The sequence below is a fragment of the Vanessa cardui genome, chromosome 4 (genome assembly GCF_905220365.1).
Source record: "Vanessa cardui chromosome 4, ilVanCard2.1, whole genome shotgun sequence".
NCBI classification, from domain to species: Eukaryota; Metazoa; Arthropoda; class Insecta; order Lepidoptera; family Nymphalidae; genus Vanessa; species Vanessa cardui.
Genome location: NC_061126.1, coordinates 2477716 through 2502009, shown reverse-complemented (window position 1 = coordinate 2502009; position 24294 = coordinate 2477716). Strand labels below are relative to the sequence as shown.

General features: G+C 31.7%; 1 protein-coding gene across 2 annotated transcripts in view; it reads right to left on the bottom strand.

Moving 5' to 3' along the window:
* LOC124544287 (proton-coupled amino acid transporter-like protein CG1139) overlaps positions 1-22237 on the bottom strand; it is a 52257-nt gene extending 30020 nt beyond the window's left edge. Inside the window, exons 1-4 of one of the 2 annotated variants that reach the window (XM_047122763.1) lie at positions 22095-22237; positions 18720-18839; positions 14080-14230; positions 1190-1311 (exon numbers count right to left, since the gene is read on the bottom strand). In XM_047122763.1, coding sequence (XP_046978719.1) covers positions 1190-1311; positions 14080-14230; positions 18720-18839; positions 22095-22108 — 407 coding nt within the window. In that variant the 5' untranslated portion in view covers positions 22109-22237. Of the gene's footprint in view, positions 1-1189; positions 1312-14079; positions 14231-14329; positions 14591-18719; positions 18840-22094 lie in introns of those variants that run through there. The other variant, XM_047122764.1, reaches the window with a different exon arrangement.
* Between the last annotated feature and the right edge of the window lie 2057 nt (positions 22238-24294).

The window sequence follows — 24294 nt, the reverse complement described above, 5'->3', positions numbered from 1 at the left end:
TTGAGACAACCTTAAAACTGTTTATCGTTTTAAATGAATCACTAAACTTTAAACAAATCTTGACGTGATACTTTTATGATCTTAGTCGAATTTTGTTGTAGAGTCAACAAAAACAGACGATATTATTTAAACAGATCATGATTTTATTTGATTAACTTATCTTTCGCATTAATTAATAGCTTTACGTTAAATGAGCAAATTAGTATTTATTTATTTAATTAATGTAAAGTTTATTCACTGTTAAATGTACTTTCATTGTTTTTGTCTGCTAATTTATAAACAATAACATATTTTATAAAAGAAGTTTAATTCAAATATTTTTTTATTATATTTAATTTATGACAAAAAACAAACATTTGTTTTTCACAGCTCATTATTATCCGTACTGATGAAAATTTTACGAACGATTTATGCAGTGTAATGATATAGGTAAGACTTAGATGAGGCGTAGAACCTTATTTTTCCATAAATATTCCACGACGAAAGCATTTACAAAGAAGATAAAACGTATTTCCACTTCTCTATGTATTCAAGAATACGCTTGTAATCATTATTTGTCGTACATTTGGGATCTTAATAAATGCTGAGTCAGTTTAATTGTGAAAACTATTTTAACTTTACCTTACGCTTTACCTTTGATACGTATGTGCTTTATGCACTGGGCTTTTCATATATGAAGTACTCTACTCTACTAACCGTGCAATTGATGTATATAGAATTTTGACGCAACCCTAGTTCGACTCAAGATCGAGGCCTGAAACGTTCATGTTTTGAATTCCAATCAGATATTAGCAAAAAAATTCTTGATTTGATAAAGAATTTTTGAATTTTGAATCGAAATAGATACATAGTTGTACATCTATACATATAATAAAATTTTAGTGTCTGTCTGTAATATTAAAATAGCCCTTTTTTACTCAATGCAAATGTATTTATACACGGTACGTATACCAAAATAACATTTTTTACAATTTTTGTCGGTCCGTCCGTCTGTCTGTTTGTTCCGCCTAATCTCTGGAACGGCTGGACCGATTTTGACGGGACTTTTACTGGCAGATAACTGATATAAGAGGGAGTTACTTAAGCTACAATAATATTTCTTGTTGTTAAATTCAAATGCGTACAAGGTCGCGGGCACAGCTAGTATATGAATATGATATAAAATCCATTAAAAAAAACAAAAACTTACCTCACGATTTCCGTATAAGGCCTCAATTTCTTCGGCCCCAGTTTGAATACTTCCACACACGTATCAGTGTAGCTCAGGTAACCCCTTCGACATTCCTTGCATATATCTCTTGACGTTTGTACCTAAAACCATACAAATAGTTACTATAAAAGGCTATGACATTATATTAATCAGTATTATAATTAATAATTTTGATAATCTAATAATCTTAACCGGTGATTGCGGGTTGTAACCAGGCGAGCACCAATGAAAGTTCATGTGCTTAATTTGTGTTTTTAATTTATCTCGACCACGGCATTGACAGAAGACACCGTGAGGAAACCTATATATGCCTAATTTTTTAAAAATTCTGCCACATGTGTATTCCACCAACCCGCATTGGAAGAGTATGCTCCAAATCTTCTCCTCAAAGGGAGAGGAGGCTATAGCGCAGCAATGGGAAGTTGACAGGCTGTTGTTGTTGTTGATGTTGTTATTATTATTATAATAAAAAAATAGTGATATAAGCTTTATTTAAATGAAAATACATGAGTCGTAACGTACATTGATATGCTACATGTATAATATACTTAATTACTGCAGTGAGAGCCTGTATGGCAGCTAGAACACGTGAATCTTAATGGAATATTGTTATTCATTGCATTGCATGATGGAGGAAATCTGCCACGTGTATATTGAAGTAATGCTGAGTAATATACTCAGAGCTCTCAAAGAAGTTCGCCTAGTTATCTCTATCTTAAAGGAAAATACCCTTTGTCTTTTACTTAAAGACGATATGTAGCAATGAATATTTTATAGTAAATTCTGTGCATTCTTAAAATTTACGGTTTAGCATTTATTCCCAAATGTATGCAAAAAAATACATACATACATACATTTGGGAATAAATCATTTTAGTAACAAAAATGTTACCAATAGTACGATCATATTTTTGTTTTATATAATTTTGTGTCATTAAGGTCAACAAAAACGCCATTTATTATTTAATAAAAAACTCCTAAATTTAATACATTTTCATAAACGTATCCAACAAAGTTAAAACACAGGGATATGTTCATTTATATACTAACAATATGTTTTATTATATTTAATTAAGAGTTTAATAATTAAGCAAAGCTTTCGTAGAAACTTTTGTTTCATTTAACAAAAATAAAATTGTAACGTAATTACATAATTACATTATACGATATACGAAATAATTATCCGAAATGACCCAATGAATTCGTAGAAGCCTCTCGTTGGTATAAAACGAAACACTATTTCCTTATTTCGGTGTAATTAGTTGTAATACATTTCGGAGGTGCTTCTATTTGCTACGTGTATTTGTGCGAGTTTCCGTTCAAAACTTCCTAACCGTTAACATAAAAGTGAGAATAAACAAACAATATATATAACATAACGAGCTGAGATGGCCCAGTGGCTAGAACGCGTGCATCTTAACCGATGATTGCGGGTTCAAACCCAGGCAAGCACCGCCATTTATATGTGCTTAATTTGTATTTATAATTCATCTCGTGCTCGGCGGTGAAGGAAAACGTCGTGAGGAAACCTGCATGTGTCTTATTTCATCGAAATTCTGCCACATGTGCATTCCACCAACCCGCATTGGAACAGCGTGGTGGAATATGTTCCAAACCCTCTCCTTAATGGAAGAGGAGGCCTTATCTCAGCAGTGGGAAATTTACAGGCTGTTACTTTACTTTTACTTTACTTATATATAACATATTAAACAACATGCTCACTGAGATATCACAGTCAGGTACTGTAGATACTTAAGTCTACTTCATCTAGAGAACCTTGGTTTTCATTGTTAGGATTTCGCGAAAAACATCCGTAAGCTGAAATGTCCCAATAGTTAGAACGAGTGCATCCTAATCTTCTCCTCAATGAGAGAGGGGACCATAGCCCAGCAGTAGAAAAATTACAGGCTGTCGTTGTTGTTGCTGTTTGGTTCTGTTTAAACGGTGAATAAGCTGGTGTAACTAAATACATGAAAGACATGAAGTCTCCAGGTGAAGGGGAGGGGGTGTCAATGACGATGTAAGGAATGGTAAAGATTACATATAGTCCCATTGGACAGAAGCTATAATAGCGAGTTTACTTACCTATTTTAAATAAAGAAAAAATGTAGTTTGGAACGATTATACTCGTAATGTAAATGAAATTAAAACTCTCTTTTCGGCAACGGCGTAGTCAGGAATTTAGACTGGCTTGTTTAAAGCTGGTTAGTACATACTCCACCCATCTGCACAATTTAATACTCTTTTGATTTTTTTCAACATAATTCTTTATTTTGAAATTAGCTGAAGCTGCTGAACCCGTGCTAAATTTATAAAATTCTTCCTAACCAATAGACAAAATGTCAGACCCCATATCACAATTTCGAGGGATGAATTAATAAAAGAGGCATATGTCTACCGATTTTTACTCGAAGAATGTTCAAAGGAATTGTTTGGATTAATCCCAGCTGTTGAATTTCACCTTCGGACATCTCGTCAAAATTCCTAGTTTCAGCCGCACCAGCTTGATGTTAGAAAATCCACAACAGCGCGATTTTTAAGACATTTTCTGCCTTGCTCAACCACTCTGTGGAACCATCGTGTCGCTGATGTCGATGGGCGGTGGAAATCCCTTTCCATGTTTGTTTATTCACAGAATGTGTATACCATAAAAAAGTTTTCGCTATTATTATGTTAGTTAAGAAATCAAATGAATGTTTTGTGTATCTAACCTGTTTTCGAAAATCGAATGTTTTGTGTATCTAAACTGTTTTTTTTTTTTTCATATAACAATCCACAACTGGAATTTCCGGCCTAACATCTTATTTCGTAACCTTTTATAAAAAAATTCAATTAACATAATTAATAAAATATGTATTATATATAAAAAGCACATTGTAATAAAGTTATTTGTTAGGTGCATGACATCTAATCACGTAATGAACTTGAAAACATGAATATTTGCTCGTGAATCATTCGTTATCGGCGCCGAAATACATATGTATAGCTAAATTGAGATCAGTCGAAGAAATTGATAAGGGTAATGGCATGGGCTTTTCGGAAGTACGGCAAAAATATAGTAAACCGTACCCTTTATTTATTTTCTTCGTATGAATGAAATAAAAAAAATCCGTTTTAGTATAAGTCAACAGCGACGGCCCCGCTGTTTATTTTATTTGTACTGATAGCATTTACAACGGTACTCGTAAACCGTGTCGCAATTTCTGTTTCTTATTATACGTGTAAAATTATTATCTACGCTCTTGTATTCGTTTGAATTTGTAACGCTATCCGTAGTATTATTTGATAAGAATTATAATATTATCTGTAATAAAAGTAAAAGTACTCTTTTAAGTGCAGACGAACTTTTAGCTTAGTACCAGTGGGTCATTTGTAGATTTCCTAATATAAAATATACACTTACGTTGTGCATGACTGGATTTGAACCAGTGATTTTTGATTAAATACAACACACCCAAGGGTTCTATTATTTATCAATTGGTCTATCTTGGGATGGGATACCCATTTGATAAATCATCGATATAATCACGTAATCTTCATAGATTGATAGCAATTATGCAATTAGAGCCAATTGCAACTACATAATTGCAATAATTTCATAATTGTTCATCAAATATTTAATTAATATTCTATATTGTTGTATTTTAGGTTAAAGTATAAATTAGCTAGTGTTTTCATCGACACAAGGTTCTTCTAAGACTGAGATGGCTAGAAATTTTACAATAATATTCGTATTGAGATATAAATCGCAATTTTTTGCATTGATAAAGGTTTAACACTTTTGACTAGTTTTGACAATATCTAGATATAAAACAATCTATTTCATAAGTCTACAATCAACTTTGACTAATATCTAATACACAACCGAGCCGAGATGGCCCAGTGGTTAGAACGCGTGCATCTTAACCGATGATTTCGGGTTTAAACCCAGGCAAGCACCACTATATATATCTATGTGCTTAATTCGTGTTTGTAATCTCGTGCTTAGCTGTAAGGAAAACATCGTAAGGAAACCTGCATGTGTCTAATTTCATTGAAATTCTGACACATATGCATTCCACCAACCCGCATTGGAACAGCGTGGTGGAATATGTTCCAAACCCTCTCCCTAAATGGGAGAGGAGGCCTTAGCCCAGCAGTGGGAAATTTACAAGGCTGTTACTTTATTTTATTAACATACTATGCACAACTTAGGCCTGATGGGTTTAATTAATAATTTGCACAGGAATTCCTTATAGAAAACCACCTTTAGAAACCTTCTAAATGGGATATAAAAGATTATATGCAAATTTGTTATTTCTGAATATGGAAATTAATATGTAGACTTATGTTAATGAGTGAATGGCAAATGTTGAAGTTTTTTGAAAATTAATTACTAAGAGGATTAATGGTTGGATGCGAGTTCATTTGCAAAGGTTAGAATTATGGGAAACGGTATTTTGGCTTCTATTTACGGTTAGCGACACTTGATATGTATTTTTGGCAATCGAACCCCTAACAGGGCAAACTTGGAGGTGATTCTTTGTATGGAAGTTCGTCATTTTCAATGTTAAATGAAATGGTTAGAATTATATTTACTAGTACAACAGAGTTTTTAACAATTTATACATCATTTAACAGACAATTTACTTTATATTAATTTAAATAATGTTAAAAAAGAGTAACTACTGAGTTTCTTGCCGGTTCTTCTCGGTAGAATCTACTTTCCGAGCCGGTGGTAGCTTCACTCAATTGTAAAATGACGATTCAAAAGTGTTTGTAAAAGCCTACTTGAATAAAGTTTATTTTGATTTGATTTGATTTGATACATCGAAAATCGGTATGTAGCCGTAGATCTCAATCAATCAATCGAATTAATGTTGAAAATACTAAAGTCATGTATGAAAACATTTCGAATCGCAGTAACAATAAACAAAGTCGCTGTATATTACTTTATGGTAATAAGGTATTTGACCCGAGAAAAATGCAATAAACCGAAGCTCGAATAGAAAAATTACACCGAGGCGATCGAGAATGTGAAACAGTAAATAGAAAGATACGAGTGTTTTTAAATGGAATGTTTTATCGGCGAAGAGTTATGTTCACAGGACTTGTTCTTAAAGATAGATAAAACCTTATTTATCTATAGACAAAAATTGCAAGCGCTTTATACTACGACACAACTTAGATGTAGCATATTCAATAAAACCGATTACTGCCGATTCATCCAACCAATAGAGCGCCATTCGACGCTATTTTTCGCTATAAATTCTCGCGTCAGTTCAACCGGAAACAACAAGTGCACGTAAATCGACGTATCAAATTGAAGAATATATTAGGTCATATGATATTACAAGTTATTACGTCCATGTTAAGAACATATTCACATAAGAAATAGATGTTGATAATTTGTAATAGCGTACTTAATTCGGATGTGATCGGTTTTACGAATTTTGCCGATGCTACATCTAGTTGTGTCGTACTTTAGTCGATTGTTTTGAAATATTAATATCGTAGGACTTTTTTCAAGATGACATTTTCATGTATTATCTTTTTATTTATGAACTTTATTGCATACAAACAATATATTATTATAGTAGATTTGAGGTTACAAAATAAGCCTTATCTGAACAATTGTACCAGACACATAAGTAATAAAGATTTGTGATACAAACTTACGACACCTAAATAATAAAAATATATCTATGTCTCATCCTGGCTGATTTAACTTAAAAGTTCATATTTTATTTTAATCAGTTATGGGAACAGATTCTTGATAATTTGTTAATAGGCTAGGTAGTCATGTAATTATGGCCTCGCGTGCTGCCATTATATAATTCAATTCAAATGAACTCAATTCAATTAAACCTTTTTAATCAGATACTACTTGCAACAAAAACTTGAATTAAATTACTTGCAAAAAAACAAAGATTTGAATATGTATATTATATCGATAATAAATTTACATTCACATCACTTTTTTAATGTGTCGAAACGGCCATCGCATCTTGCCGCTAGTTTTATTATTTAGCAAATGGCAATACCATACAAATACATAGATCCTTTCGATACTAAACGTGACATATCCTTATTCTCTTCTAAATCTTCTTCTTCCACAAAATAAATACACAGTAATTGTTATAATACAACATGTGTTCGTGACTTGGTACGCCTTTGAGTTCGCAGATTTTACGATAACCCATTAATTCTGTAGTACGCATTTTTTGCGATATTACAGACAAACGCTACAGACAGTTCTTGTTTAATATTTACTTTATTTGGATATCCATAAAGCCCATTACACATTGAAAAAAAATAAGATTTAAGAGATAAGGAATAAGAAATAAGGAACAAGAAATAAGGAATAGCGGAATCCAGCGATGGCAGCAAATAAGGAATAATAAATAAGAAATAAGAAAAAAAATTGTTTCTTTTTCCTTATAGCCAGCCAATCGCAGGGCATTTTTTAAAATGCCCTGTCGTAAAACTAACAGCAGCACGTAACAGGTATCTCCTAGTATATTTTTTTTCATTGTGTAATGGGCTTTACTCATGCATAATATATCCTACCGCCAAGCAGCAATACTTTGTATTGTTGTGATGTTATATGTGTTAGTTTAAAGGTTGACCGACTGTAACTACAGGCACAAGGGACATAAAAACTTAGTCCTCGAGGTCGGTGGCGCATTTGCGATGTAAGGAATGGTTAATATTTTTTAAGGAGAAATTAAGGAGAGACACCAACAATCACAGATCAATATCTGTGATTGTTGGTGATCACTTATCATCAAGTCATTTGTCTGTATGTCTACTTACATAAAAAAATATTTTGTAATACAACACTATTCCACTTACCACTATTCTATTAACGCTTACATTTTAATTTTAAAGTTTCGAAAAAACAAGACTTCACCATTCAAACCCGCCAATTTTTTTGCGAATGAATAATGTCATAGTCATGATTTGAGAGTTAGACCACAGATAACGCATCAGTTCAATCAAATATCCAAGTTATTTATTTCTGTCTCTCTTGGGATTACTTACAAATATCGATCACAGATTAAAACATAATATGATACTTCATTCAAGTAGGCTATTTTAAGAAATATTGGTCGTTAAATTAATTTTATCTATCTGTTATGAATAACTTATTATGCTATTAATTTAAATTTGGAACGACATTTATTATAATTATTCTTAATTCTTTTAATTTGAATAATATTTTTAAATACAATAAATTATAAGTGTTATTTAATTAATCATTATAGGATTAAAATTTATATCGAGAATAATAATTAAGCGTTAATTGGTGAACACGCAATGCATTTTATTAGAAAGAAAGATTAAATTAATATGCGGTTATTAATAATATAATATTAATTTTTCGCTGTAATTTGGGTAATTATTATTATTTCTCGTTTTTTTTTAATTCGATAATATGTTACGGTTAAAATGATGTCGATTGTGGTTCTGAAATAAATAACACTTATCATATTAAGAGATTATATTTAGTTGTAGGACTTTACTGGAAGTAGTTAAGTTTAACGAAGTTTTGTTTTAAGAATTTTTATCGTTGAGCTTCAGTGTAAATGCTGAGTGAGCCAGTGTTATAACACATACAATACTACTATCTTATCGCTTACTATTTAGGCTTTCATATTAAACTGCTTCCTATTTTAAATTGAGTAAAGGTAATGAAAAATGTGTACCATAATATGTGAATTATTTTTCGTATGAACGATGCATAGATCATCTTTTAATTTTAATAACTTAAACTTAAAATGAATGATTACAGTTCGATGCAAAGGCAAATTTTCAGGATATTTATCAATCAATTTCATGCAAACATCGATCATACTATTACTCTGTTATATTTCAATCATAATAGTATCTGTAGAAGTTTAAAAGTGGAACCTATCATGTACTTAATGCCTTAAGGATTGACCATAAATATATAAAAAAATCGTTTGTAAAAAATACATTGGTAAGAAAAGCATATTATTCGATACAAGATTTTATATATGATAAAAAGCGTGGAGTTAATACCTGTTGACTTCCAAGCAGGACATATTAATTTAAATAATTGTGTTAACTAACATGACTTTGTATTTTTTAAATGTAGAAAAAGTGTAACTACTGAGTTTCTTACCGGTTCTTCTCGATATAATCTACTTTTCGAACCGTTGGTAGCTTCACTTAATTGTAAAATGACGATTCAAAAGTGCTTGTAAAAGCCTACTTGAATAAAGTTTATTTTGATTTTCATAAGATATCTTAAATATTAATATCGTAAGCCGATTTTTGTGTTAGTCATTATAGGATGTCAGCTGGACATAAAAAATCGGTTATGGTTTTATTTTGGATTGGGAAGAAAGAGCCTCAGATGTAGATGTGCAGAAAATTAATGAAAATTCTTGATTGTAATTTCTTAAATTGTTACAAGTTAATAAATAAAAGTTATATAGAATGGAAAAAAGGCACTGGTCGGTTATACAGAACTAATAACGTATTAGACATTTAAATTGCATTGAAAAAAGGTTTCATAAGTTTACAATGAAATAAAATCAAAACAACAACAACAACAGTCTGTAAATTCCCACTGTTGGGCTAACGGCCTCCTCTCCCTTTGAGGAAAAGGTTTGGAACATATTCCACCACGCTGTTCCAATGCGGGTTGGTGGAATGCACATGTGGCAGAATTTCTATGAAATTTGTCACATGCAGGTTTCCTCATGGTTTCGAGGTTTCGATGGTTTCGATGTTTTCCTTCACCGCTGAGCACGAGATGATTATAAAGACCAATTAAGCAGATGAATCAGCGGTGCTTGCCTGGGTTTGAACCCGCAATCATCGGTTAAGATGCACGCGTTCTAACCACTGGGCCATCTCGACTCTTTAAAACAAAACCTGTAAGATTTTAAATGTCTTAAAAATCTTTTGAATAGATGCGAAGATTCTCGGGCGATACACTTGTCATAAATTAAGAAGTGAAACAAAGCGAAAGTTCTTCAAAGACGAAATCTTAAGTTTGAATTTATTGGGTCGATTAAAAAGGCTTTAGATTTTTTGCCAGTTCCGCTCATTATTCCAATTTAAAAGAATAAATTTTCTAGTTGTATTTGTTTCTTTATTAATTTCATTTCTATTAAAAATATATATATTCTTGTAAGATTCAGTAAGATAAGGTAGGAAAATTTTAAGATATCTCTATTCTCTCGGAGACACAGATCACTAAAACGTACCAAGGTCACCTCAGCTTCTGGTAACTATCTAGATCTTTATCTTAAGTTAAATTGGAAAAAGAATCATAATCACTTATATATATATATATATATATATATATATATATATATATATATATATATATATATATATGTAGAAAGTATAAATTCGACTATAAATATTATTTGTTATGAAAGAATGAATAAATAATAGATTAACTTAACATAATCTTACCTAATATTCTAAAAATAAAATTGACGTTTTTAGTCTGTATTAAAACATCACACTTTCACAACCGAAAGAGTAGACGTTGTCTAATATGAGTAGGATTAACATAAATATGTGTGGAATAGACACATTTGATTTTTTAAATCGCAGCGTTTAAAATAGAATATCAGTATTCATTTTTATTAAGACTTTACTGTTGTGGACGTTACTGTTTACACAATATGTTATCCCAAAGATTTCAATAACAGTATAAAATAGTAATAGTAACAGCACTTCACTTGTAAGAGTGAATTTAGGTATTGAATCGTGCATGTGACGGAACGTGTGTTAGCATCGCAATGATTGCAGAGAGTATACGATTATACCATATAATTATACAACAACTTTGGTTTTTATGTAATACTGAACGAGTGTATACTTTCATTGAAGTTACTTTCAGATTGAGTCGCATACTTTTATAGATTTTTACTTTAAATTGTTCCATTTATACGAGTATGTTCAAAGCGGTCGAAAATCTTACTAAAATAATGTCGAAATCCATTAAGCTCTTAAAAAAGTTAAAACAATGCTGTGGATTATGTGTCTTATAACAACATGTTTACAAAGTATATAATATTGCTTCATTATCGTAAACGGGCCTACAAGGTCAAGGTGAAGGTGCTACTCTGAACATCAAATTAATTATTTATGAAAATAATTTATTACATCAAAAACTCGAAATAAGAAGAAGTTAAGGCTTCTATACATTCCTGTATTGATAGTACTTAGTATTTTTTTTACTTTAATATTTCTCGGTGGTAGGGCTTTGTGCACGCCCGTCTGGGTAGGTACTACCCACTCATCAGTTATTCTACTGCCAAATAACAGTACTCAGTATTGTTGTGTTCCGGTTTGAAGGGTAAGTGAGCCAGTGTAACTACAGGCACGAAAGACATAACATCTTAGTTCCCAAGGTTGGTGGCACATTTACGTTGTAAAGAATAGTTAATATTTCTTACAGCGTCATTGTCTATGGGTGATGGTGACCACTTACCATCAACAACAAACAAACAACAACAACAGCCTGTAAATTCCCACTGCTGGGCTAAAGGCCTCCGCTCCCTTTGAAGAGAAGGTTTGGAACATATTCCACCACGCTGTTCCAATGCGGGTTGGTGGAATACACATGTGGCAGAATTTCTATGAAATTTGTCACATGCAGGGTTCCTCACGATGTTTTCCTTCACCACTGAACTGAGTTACACCGTATGGCTGACCGAAAATCGTCTGAATTTCGAAGAAACGGATTTGGTCGTAACTACAATACTACTACTATCGTACTGACAATGTACGTTAATGTTTAATTACAATTATTTTGCTGTGTTATGCGATATGAGGAAATTTGACTTCAGTCGTTAATTTAAACATGATAGGGCAAGTGCTATAAATAAATTGTTGTAAGAATATAGAATATTTTTGCTAGAGGAAAATTAAACTTCATTGATAAAAACATTGCTGAAATTAATAATAAGTGACAAAAATTATAAACGTGATATTTAGCGGTGATTTATTTATATATATCGGAAACAGATATTAGGTAGGGCAGTTCTGAACTTTTAATTTCTTATTCCTTAAAAAAACTGACTGATAACATACAGTACATGTACAGTTTACATGGTACATGGTACCCCGGCTGGACAAAGTAAAGAATTAGTATGTCAGGGGTCATATCTTTCGAGATAACACCAATTGTTGAAAAACTGAAGGAGTCTCGACTACTCTGATATGACTATATCCTGAGACGTAATGATGACCACTGATGATGTCGAGAAATCCTTAAATACCAGGCCGAACACGGGAAAGCGTACTACCGACCGCAACCTGGTCGTCAAATATGCAAAAAAAATATCCAAAAAAAGAATCTCAGTAAACAAACAAGCCAGACCCGATGTAGAGGTCTCTGGCGCTAACGCACAAGGTGTCCTTGGCTGAATTGGGAAGAGGTTATGGACAAAAAAGAGGAAGTACAGTACACGGTAGGTCCAACCAGGTGATATTTATGGATGACTTTATGGATCCTTCTTAATGACGTAGACATAAATTAGATCTGCGTAAAAGGAAAGCATTTTCCAAATTCACACCCTAATGAAGTTAAATGGTGGATAGAAGTTTGTTTGGAAATTCATCATTACTGATATTCGAAATATGAAATCGTTAAACAATTGTTAAAGCTTTCTTGAAAACTCATCACTTAAGAGGTTAAGTTAGAATATAAGTTGGTTATTTTATAAAGTAATAAATACAGAGACCGGCGTTAAGGCTTTAATTTCATAAATAAAAGACAAGGTTTTGAAAATAAACTATTCAAGAGAGTGATTTTGGGGATGGACTTTGTATTGAAGTTCGTCAAATTTTATACAAAGAAAAGCATAGTATTATCATTAAATAGATAGAAAAACTTTTTGAAACCTCTCTAGCTTGCAGAATTTATTTTCAAAAAACACTTAGTTTCAGTTGTTTCGATGTCTCTAATTGTGTATTGCATCGAATATACAGCTAGTTAATATATTATAATTTTCACTTAAATTATATAGTACCAACCAATCTACAGCTCTGTATGTTTGTGTGTTGGTGTTTTAGGGCTAAACTAATGAACAGAATTTCATGGAATTGGTATAAACTTAGACAGACATCCAACGAGAGACAAACTAATTTTTATGCTTATCACATAATGACCAAAATCTCGCTCGAACGCTCAATATTATGAAAGCTGTTATTGAGCGTTCTGTATCATCGACTGACATGAGCATGTGACCTGATTAAAACAGCAATTGAAATCGACGAACCGTTATAGTCCCATAGGTATTAAGATTATTAATTAAATTAAATGACACATTGGGATAGAAATATTATCATGACGTGCTCAAGAGTATTTTATCAATGTGTATAGTCACGTTTAACTTAATTTTGAGTGTTGATTTACAACGAAATTTATATTTAGTTTGAAACGTGTTCAGCACCAACTTCAATGTGAAGAGTGATAATCTAAACTTCTTTATTAATATAATAAATGTGAAAGTAACTCTGTATCTTAGTCTGAGCGAAAGAGCGACACAGTGTCAATCTTTCACGACTAAACTTGAGCAATGAACTGAATAGATGTATTTGGTATGAAGCAAATTTTCACTGAAGGACATAGGCCTCTTTTTTTGCCAAACACCTAACAACCAACTCCCTTACAGGAGCAAAGTCGTGAGCGACAACTGGTGTCTATATACATATGTAGTTGGTTGTGTATGCTACTCATAACGTGATCCTATTTATCAATCCATATACCTATTTGACGTAAAATAAATCTCCAAAGATAAAACCTTTTTTTATAAAAAAATATATAATAAAATGCCAAGTTATTTTTGACCTGATTTAGCGCTTATACGATAAAGTACATATGTTTTTACTTACCAATATATGAACACAATGGGTAGCGATGATTGCCACTAGGAATGTTCCAATGAAGCCTGGTATTAACCCCGTGTGCTTAAAGGCAGCGGGCATTGCGAGCAACCCTGATCCTAGCGATGACTTTAATAAGTTGAAGAATGAACCTAAAGTCCTGTAAAATATAAGAATTATCACTAAAATTTTTAGAGGAAGGTTCAGTTATTTTTTATGAAGAATTAACGGATTAATTATTAATAATAATACTAATTACTTGGTAGCTTTGTAGAAGCCGAGAAGGTACCATCCATTCGTCATATATTATGTGCTGAACAACAAAGCATAAGAGAGTCGGTACAACTACTCGATATGGCGACGTAAGAAATGGCTAATATTCCTTTCGGCCTTATTGTCTATGGCCTGTCATCAAATGGTGCAGCTATGTACGTACTGGTGGAAGCGGCATGATATTAGTAATTGTATTCGGTTTAACCGTGGCCTCAACGTTATACATAATTTTTTATTTAACCTTCCTAAAAATGGATTTGTATGCTTTTAAGTAGTACTTCTAAAAGTCTATAGTATCTATAAGGCTAGCATTGTATAATGTTTATAATATAATATTTAATAATTGTTCAAGAACCTGTGATAGTTACATTATATAAGAATTAAGAAGCGTATAATTTATCCCCTAAGAGGGTTAAATTGGGGATGAAATTCGTAATCTGGTGCTAGAGATATATAAATCAGTGTTAAGGCCCTCGTTATTGAGTAAAACTTTTAGTAGCTAAAGATGTTTTGAATATGAATTAAGAGATAAAGGCGTAATTTTTTGGTACAGGCAAAATCCAGAATAATTTGTAAGATTACAAAATAAGTTGACTTATGTGAAATATTTTTTCGTTTATCATTAAATCCACTGTTCTGAGTGTAAATATAGTTTAAAATTTCCTTGGGTTGTATTTTCCTTGTATTTCAATAACTGTCGATTAGTCATTTTTTAGTAATTTAAAGAATAAAATTGTATACTGTATTCATTGAAAAATGTCGCGATTCTAATACCTATAAAAGAAATATTCACTCGCAATACGTATGTCGTCTATAAAGGAAAATTCTTGGAGATACCAATAGTTACAACAACTTTGGTAATATTTAGTTTAATGATTCAGATAAAAAAGCTTATTTTCCGCCGCCTTCAGAAATGCCTTTGCATTCTAGGCGACCACGGTGAAAGCTATTGTAAATTTTGGTCTGGTTTTTCCAAGAATGGGTAAACATGAGCTGAATGCCAATTTCCTTGAATATGATGCCAGTGGACGACGATTCCTTGAATTCATTTATATATAAACAAGGCTTCGGTTGCAGTTGAGAATATGCCAATTTATTGATTAGATTGACATTTTCATGACTAATTACAAAATTGGTCTTGACTATCCTAGTAGTTTAACATTATTTCAAAACCCACGAAATGTTGAAAAATCATATTTAGTTCAATTTAGTCCGATTCTAAATTTGAGAAGGAATTTCTTTATAAAGTTACATCGTGTTATACCCAACGGTTTAGGTCGTGTGTTGTATGTAAGCCATATATTTGGACAACGTCTTCTTTGTTTGTGCAAAGATTATAGTTTCATCGGATATTATTATATAAAAATGAATCTTTTACAGTTTACATGGAGTTAATTTCGCATTTATAATATTTGTATACATAACAACGTGCACATGAATATACATGTATCTTAGTTTATGTTTTCAGATTAAATCTTCGTCATACTATTGCTAAATGCTATCTTGACATATATAATATATCAACAGTTAAATACAGTTGATACGAGGAATGTAAAGACATTCTCAGATGTGTGATTCCGCAACAGATAGTCTATTGCGCTTGATTTCTATATTTGATATTCAAGTAAGCGTTGTTCGTTTAACTTATTAAAATGATCTTATTTGATAAAATATATTAATTTTACTTAGTAGCTATGCGCGTTTGAAATAACACATTCTACCGCCAATATTATTTACTTTATTGATATTGGTGGCGCATTGATGATGTGTGAAATGATAAACATTTCTTAAAGTACTGTCTATGAAAAGTGGTGACTATATTCCGTCATGTGGTCACCAAATTAAAAAAAAATAACTCCTCTAAACATGAAATGATAAAAGTAAGAACATGTTAGTATAAGGATTCCTATTTTCCATTCAATTCAGAATTCGAAATTCAAATTAATTTCGAAAAATATATTTTACATTTATCTGAGAAAAAAGCAGTTGTTCATTTGTTTTGCACCGTTCGATTTTTCCTAGACGTCTCTGTTTTTGTGACACTGGAAAAATTGAAATTGAAAAACGGTAATATCACACGTAAATCACTAATACACCGATCATGTGCAGGCAACCTTTGTGACAGAACCTTTATAAAATATATTTGCATGATTATTATATTGAAATTCATAATCTACACTTGTATAATCTATAATGTATAATATCTTTAATCTATATTATCTACATTTATATTATAAACGTGAAAGTGACTCTGTCTGTCTGTGTGTTGCTCTTTGACGACCAAACCAAGGAATCGAATTTGATGAAATTTAGTGTAAAGCAAACTTGAACTCCAAGGAAGCATGGGCTATTTTTTGCCTAACACATGATAATGAACTCTGAAAACGCGAGCGGGCGAAACTAATATATAAGTTTAATATATAATACATTGAAATAAAATTGTCACAGCAGAGCCAATGGATAGAATGATCCTGACGGTCTCATATGAAGCATATGTATTAGTATATTAGATAAAAAAAACACCATTAGTTGTTTGTATGACGCAGCCGCTATCAAGTAGGTTAATTTAGACTAGACTAATTAAAAACCAGAAAAACCAGATACAAAGTAGATGTTTTGTTGAATTGAGAAATCAGGATTATATATCAGAAGCATAATCCGTTGATTGGTCGGTATGGAATACGTCATCGTGCCATCATAATTACGTTTGCCGTTTAGATATTTTTTTTTTTTATAAAGAATATTTTTTTAAATTGTATCAATATAATATATTGAAATGATTAATTAATACTGGAGGTAATGAAGCAGTTATCATATAATGTGGTCTGCAATGAAAATTTTCTTGGAGGAAGGGCTGTACACATGGTGCTTCTATCGCCAAATAGGTATGTTCCGGTTTGAAAGCTGAGTGAGCTAGTGTACACAGGAACAAGGGGTTCTTCAAAAGTTGTTAGTACATTAGCGATATAAGGGGTGATTAATATTTATTACAGTATCTATGGTGAGAGATATTATTACTTGCCATCATTTGTAAGTAGTGACAGAAAAAAAACAAGAAAAATTTTGTTCACGACACCTCTGCTTTTTAAAAGTATCGTTAGTTCTGTATTTATATCGATAACTGAATACTGAAAACTGGCTAACTGCATTTAACCGCGAAGGAAAACATACTCAAGAAACTTGCTTTTCTAAGAATTTGTGAAGTTTGTGTTTGCAAACTCATACCGCCTCAACTCAAACTAGGCCAGTATAGATTATGGACTAACTCCTGCCAGGCAGTAGGGGTGATTTTAAAAATACCTCATATTATGTTATGGTAAGTATACAAACTTAAATGACATGTTTAATATTTAGGTGTACTTACCATTGTGTCATTAATTGAGTTTTTAGAAACTTTGAAATCATGTTGTGTGTTTTTACGTATCTATGTATACCTAAATATAAGAATCTTCTTATCTAAATAAATGGTTTTTGTCGAGAAATATTACAGCCCTCATATACATCATCCCTTGTCGCTACTATCTACTATTATGAACGGAATTTCCATATACTCTTTACATTAATTATTTAAATACTTTTGTTTCGAGACTAGCCCATACAGTGTTAGTAAGTACACTGTTTTTTTTTTTTTTAAGTCTAGTAGGTATTAGTACAATTACTAAATTTAACAACAAAACAATTTATTTTACAATTTTTTTTAAACCAGTAAATTTACTATACATTTATTCATTTCCAAATTACGTGTATTTCACCCTTCTGACAGTGAATTAAAATGAAGAATGAAATAAAAGTAGTCTTTTCTCTATATTGGGGTTAAAGCCTGTACCATATCTGTTTGTATCAACATTTCTTTGATGTATGCTTAGCTATGATAACGTAACGGACGATAAGAGATACGTTTCTATTTACATTTTATTAATGCAGATCACGTTCGTGTATACGCAATCCCACGTGCGTAAGGTTGCTTATTGGTTCCCCGATTCCCAGGGGTAGTTTGAAATCAGCATGTTCACGTAAACAAAGTAGTGGAAAATTATGGAAATAAATGAAATATTATGTTAGGGGGAAGTTTGGTCGTATTTTAAATAAGTAGGTAGTATTATTCTTGTAAATAAAAAAATAAAGAATGTGGCTAGTGGGTCATTCGGATTTTTATCTGAAAGATAAGGGGGCATATATAAGTAATTGATTTATATTAAATACATATTTTTGTAAATAAACTCAAATAGTTTTTTTTTTAAATACGACAGCACTTTCCCTTCAATCTATTATATAAATTAAATCGTACGGAAAAGAGTAACTTCTGAGTAACTATAGTACTTTTTGTTAGTTCTTCTTAGCTGACTCATAAAAAGTATATTCTGACAAATACTTACGAAGTCGGGTGTGTTATGTTTCTGTTTTCAAACGGATGATACTCTTCCTTTTCATCCAAACTGTTGCTATCCAAGGCAACCGTTGATTCCATTCGAAAAACATCGTTCTTTTGTTCCGAGCTGTACAAAAACAGATAACAAAAAATATTATAAGCCCTGTGTCAAAAAGGAAATTGATCGTCTATTTATTATACCGATACACGAATACAACTGAGGTATGGGATTAACACTTGGATTATCATTTCATTTGATGTAATTCGGTTAAATTTTACTATACGTCTTAATGATGCGTATCCTTTAGTCATATCCAATTTGATGTTAAATCAAATTATTATGTTACGTGTCTATTCATAGGTTGATTTATCAGCAGGCTGTGTGGCGTGATCGAAGGGAAACAGATTTGAAAGGTAATAAATTTTAGGGATCATTTTCTTATTGGGTTTATGGCTATTGAGGCAGAATGAAAGATATAAGTCATGGATATATCTCACTGATTATTCATCCTAGTCCCCGCTCATGGTACGTACGTTGTATATAAACTTTATGTTGGGCAATGGTATCTATTAGTAGTCTGTAACTATCCAATTAGGTATAGGCAATTGTATGGTAATCAGTTACCCAGGCGGCAAGTAATATGTCAAATGCACGAAATGGAATTGTGTAAATGCATCAGTGCATCCACTGTAATCCGTCTTAAAGCGCGAATACTAAATTGGATGACAGTTCTTATCGGTAAAATTAACATTCTAAGCGGTATCGGTATTTTATTCGAGTATGCTTTACAAGCACTTATGATTCGTCATTTTACAGAACTATAAAAACAGAGGTGGTTTGGAATAAAAATTCTACCGAGAGGAACCGGCAAGAAACTCTATTCCAACATTTAATATGAAGCTATGGCAGTTAAACTATAATATATATTATATATCCTGCCTGAAAGTCAACAAGTATATCTGTACTTTTATGTGAAATACGATGCTTTATATATAAAATGTTTTTTTTTAAACAATCTATTTATGTATGTATGAATCGAAAGGGACAAAAATAATCTCAGGAATTTCATTATAGAAACGAATATCTGGCCTCCAAGGAGGATTTATGGAATATGCGGAATTGGAACCTTGTCGCTCATCATAAGCTCGTCCTTACGTCGTACAATTGATTATCACTGATTCTATCAAAGTGATCAATTATACTGAATTTATATGATTTATATATTTCACATATACAGTTATACATCTTAAGTTAAAATTAAAAAGTTTATGAGAGTCTTTATGAACAGTTTGTTTTGATATATATATTTTTATAATTCACATACATTGTTATGTGAATGAAGTATTGTTATCACACAATGGATATCATAACTCGTATTTTTCGCACGTTTAGTTTAACAAGTAAATATACGGATAAACCTTCTTTGGGTTACTTTCAAGGGTCAATGGTATTGTGTCCCTTCTTCCGCAAACAATTTGATTGTTCGTTCGTTTTTTACGCTTACGAATATAGAACAATTTCCAAATTCAAAATTTCCGGGAAAAATGGAAACTAAAATTTAAAACGCATGCCTCGTAATTAATTTTAAATATTGTATAACAACTTAGATGTAACATCGGAAGATTCAATAAAACTGATTACACAACCTGCCGATTTACACAACCAAAAGAAACAGATCCCTATCGCGCCATTCCACACTATTCGTCGCTATAGATTCTCGCGTCAGTTTAACCTGAGAATGCTTTCTCAGGTGCATGTAAATTGACGTGTCAAATTGACGAATATATTACAAGTTATTACGTTTGTGTAAAGATCATATTCACATAAGAAATAAATATTCATAATTTGGGATAGACGTACATTAGTTCGGATGTAATCGATTTTACGAACTATGACAAATTATACAAATTTTTAGGTTTGGATACTTCCGATCAGTTGTAATTTTTACGGATTTTGGTGTGAGTAATAATTCAATGACAAATAAAACAAATGATTGAATTAATAAATAAAATATACGCAATTTTAATAATATATTTGATTTTTTCTTGATCAATGACATAAACAGTTACCGCATAACAAAAGCTTCATTGTTAAGTGTGGGATTTTAGGTTTATTCATCAATAAAACCCACATTTTGTCTCACGATGAGTACAATAAATTCGGTTGATAATACATTTAATCAGTAGATCCCTTGAATATAATAACGCCGATGTATATTTTTTTTTCATTCACGTAATGGTACATGGAATATAATTCCGCAAACATTTTTAACTTTGCCGTTTCGTAAATTCAGATCGTTTGTTAAAAACACATTGTAAAAAAGGTATATTGTTCTATACAAGATTTTATACATGTTAAAAAAGCGTGGAGTTAATACCTGTTGACTTCCAGGCAGGATATATTACATACATATATAATTGTATTTAACTGACATGACTGTATTTTTTAAATGTTGAAAAAGACTACTACTTAATTTCTTGTCGGTTCTTCTTGGTAGAATTTACTTTCCGAACCGGTGATAGCTTAAATGTTAAATGACGATTCAAAAGTGCTTTTAAAAGCCTATTAGAATAAAGTTTATTTTGATTTGATTTGATGGAATCGATACGTTTATGTAGTACAGGGTCGGTTGATATTGGACTACTTTTTATAAGAGATGCAAGTGAAGCTGGTATGAATAGTCCACACAAACTGCGCGAGTACGTTATATATAATCAAATTTTAGTAAGGAAGACCTGTGTACGTGTAAAGTATGCAATAGATATGTAAGGCAACTAACGTTTTGAAATGTAAATTCTAATTAAAACCTGCAAAGGACTGGTAGTTTATAGCCTACTACATTTACAACTACTACTAATTAAATTTATATGCCTTAAAAAGATCATTAAAAGTCTCCATGGTTTTTATCGTCTGTTTATATCGCATTAAGTAGTTAAAGCTATTTTTACGAAAGATTTTAACTTGAGATATAAATTATATTCTGGATTGCACTTAGATAACTTTACAAGACCGAAATAAAAAACTTTATTTAATAAAAAAAAACCACAGATTAAACTAACCGTAACATTCTCAGTAATTTGATATATTATGTATTATTAGATACAAAATCGAAACATTTTTCTTAATTTAAATAATTTAGCTAAAATGAAAATAACCTCTTAATAATATTTTTTTACGATTTTATTTCTTTATTTATATAAAGTCATTTACAGATCGAATATGTTAAACGCTATGTAACTGGTTGAACAGTTTTTGTTTTAATAATTATTATTTTTGAAGTCATTAAAAAAAATCATGAATCAAAAATTTTCTGTTTATAAATTCAAACTCAACCATTATCTATATTAAAATGTATATTATTTAATTAAATTAAATATTAACCTCTCTTCCGTCATATTGAAGTAACAACACAGCACACTTCACTTTTTCACACTAAAATAACAATAATATAAATAAACACTCACTTTTGCTAATTACATTACACTTACGTTTTGTGAGACGTATAGAATTGTATTATGTTTAGGTATGACTGAGCGTATTTGCAACTTGTCATAGATATTTAATTGATTGTAGGGTGACCACGCTATGTACATTTTTTTAACGTCCAGTTTGTAACTAAAAAGTACAAAAAATGTTTTTAAATGTTAATGAAAATAAATATAAAAGATGTGATTTAATGTATCCTAAACATATACAACAACAACAGCCTGTAAATTCCCACTGCTGAGCTAAAGGCCTCCTCTCCCTTTGAGGAGAAGGTTTAGAACATATTCCACCACGCTGTTCCAATGCGGGTTGGTGGAATACACATGTGGCAGAATTTCTATGAAATTTGTCACATGCAGGTTTCCTCATGACGTTTTCCTTCACCGCTGAGCACGAGATGAATTATAAACACAAATTAAGCACATGAATCAGCGGTGCTTGCCTGGGTTTGAACCTGCAGTCGTCGGTTAAGATGCACGCGTTCTAACCACTGGGCCATCTCGACTCTCATTATATAAAATATATTATATAGTTTAAATGATGAAATTTGTTATGAAGCAAACTTGAACTTCAAGAAAGAACAAAGACTACTTTTTTACCTGACACATGACAACTAACACTATAAAACGCAAGCGAAGCGTTCGACTACTATTCTTTCATATTTCTTCAATGAACTGACAAAATGAGTTAAAACTCTGGGAAATGGAAATGTTAATAACTCATTACTATCAGATTTCCTCATGACTGATTTTGGGTATAGCGCCCTTTCTAAATGGAGTAGTTTGTTTCGATCATTTATAACGTGCAACTTCTCTTGAGTTAGAATTAAAGTTTGTGTTCCATCACAGAACACTAATTATTGTAAACAATAGCATTGTAAGTCTGTTTATTTGAAAAGAAGAACTATACGTTTCTTCTCGCTAGAGGTTGATTTCCGAAACGGTGGTAGTATTAATTATCGACGATTTAAGAATGCTTAATTGTGAAGTTTCCATGAATGAAATTGATTTGAAATACACCAATTGCAGGCAGGATGTAAACGTAATTTGCTAGTGTATTTTTCAATGAGTTTTCTCATCAAAATATCGTAAAAGCGTTGTTCTTACTCCTCGGCAACGAAACGTGATTACTATGCTGTCTATGTCGGGTGCTTTACAATATCTTTTACAAAACAAGAATATCATTCATGCTGCCTCACAGTGCCTTATTATTATTCAATCTGCCTCGGTGTTTGAACATGGATTGCTAGAATTTATAAGCTTAACTATTGTCGATCTGAGATAGAATAAATAAAATTGAATTAATCGACAATAATGTGTTGAATAACATTGATTACTGATACAGCTTTTTTCTTATTAAACCATACAGTTTTTTGATGCTAAAAACAAGCTATAAAAACATTAAGAAGATATCAAATAAAAATTATACGATGGATTTTTTTTTATGATTGCGAAGAATATGCGATTCCTTTCAACTACAATACAGGAAAATATGCAATAACTATTATACGATAGTATTATACGAGAGTTGTGATTCATGCTCTTGAAATTCTCTCAACGATTTTGTCCATGGATTCCATTTTCAAGGAAAACTTGTCAGCTTTAGTGAGATATTACGAAATATGAAACAAACAAATTTGTCGCACACAAGCATAATAATAATATAATGTAAATAAATAAATATTGGACAACATCACGGACATTCCTCTGATCCCAATGTAAGTAGCTAAAGCACTTCTGTTATGGAAAATCAGAAGTAACGATTCTACCACAAATACCCAGACCCAAGACAACATAGAAAACTAATGAACTTTTTCTACATCGACTTGGCCGGGATTCAAACCCGGGACCTCCGAGTGGCGTAGCCATGAAAACCGGTGTACACACAACTCGACCACAGAGGTCGTTGAATGTACATGTCACAAGTTAGAAATGAAGTTAATTTTTACAGAAACGCACTGCCGATGAGGACGCATCATAGCATGAGTAACTTTATAACGCAATAAGGGCAAATCCAATGTGTCAGAAGCGGTCTCGAGAGCTATGTTCCTTTACGAGAACGAAAGTGTAAGCTCTACCAAATATCATAAACCACG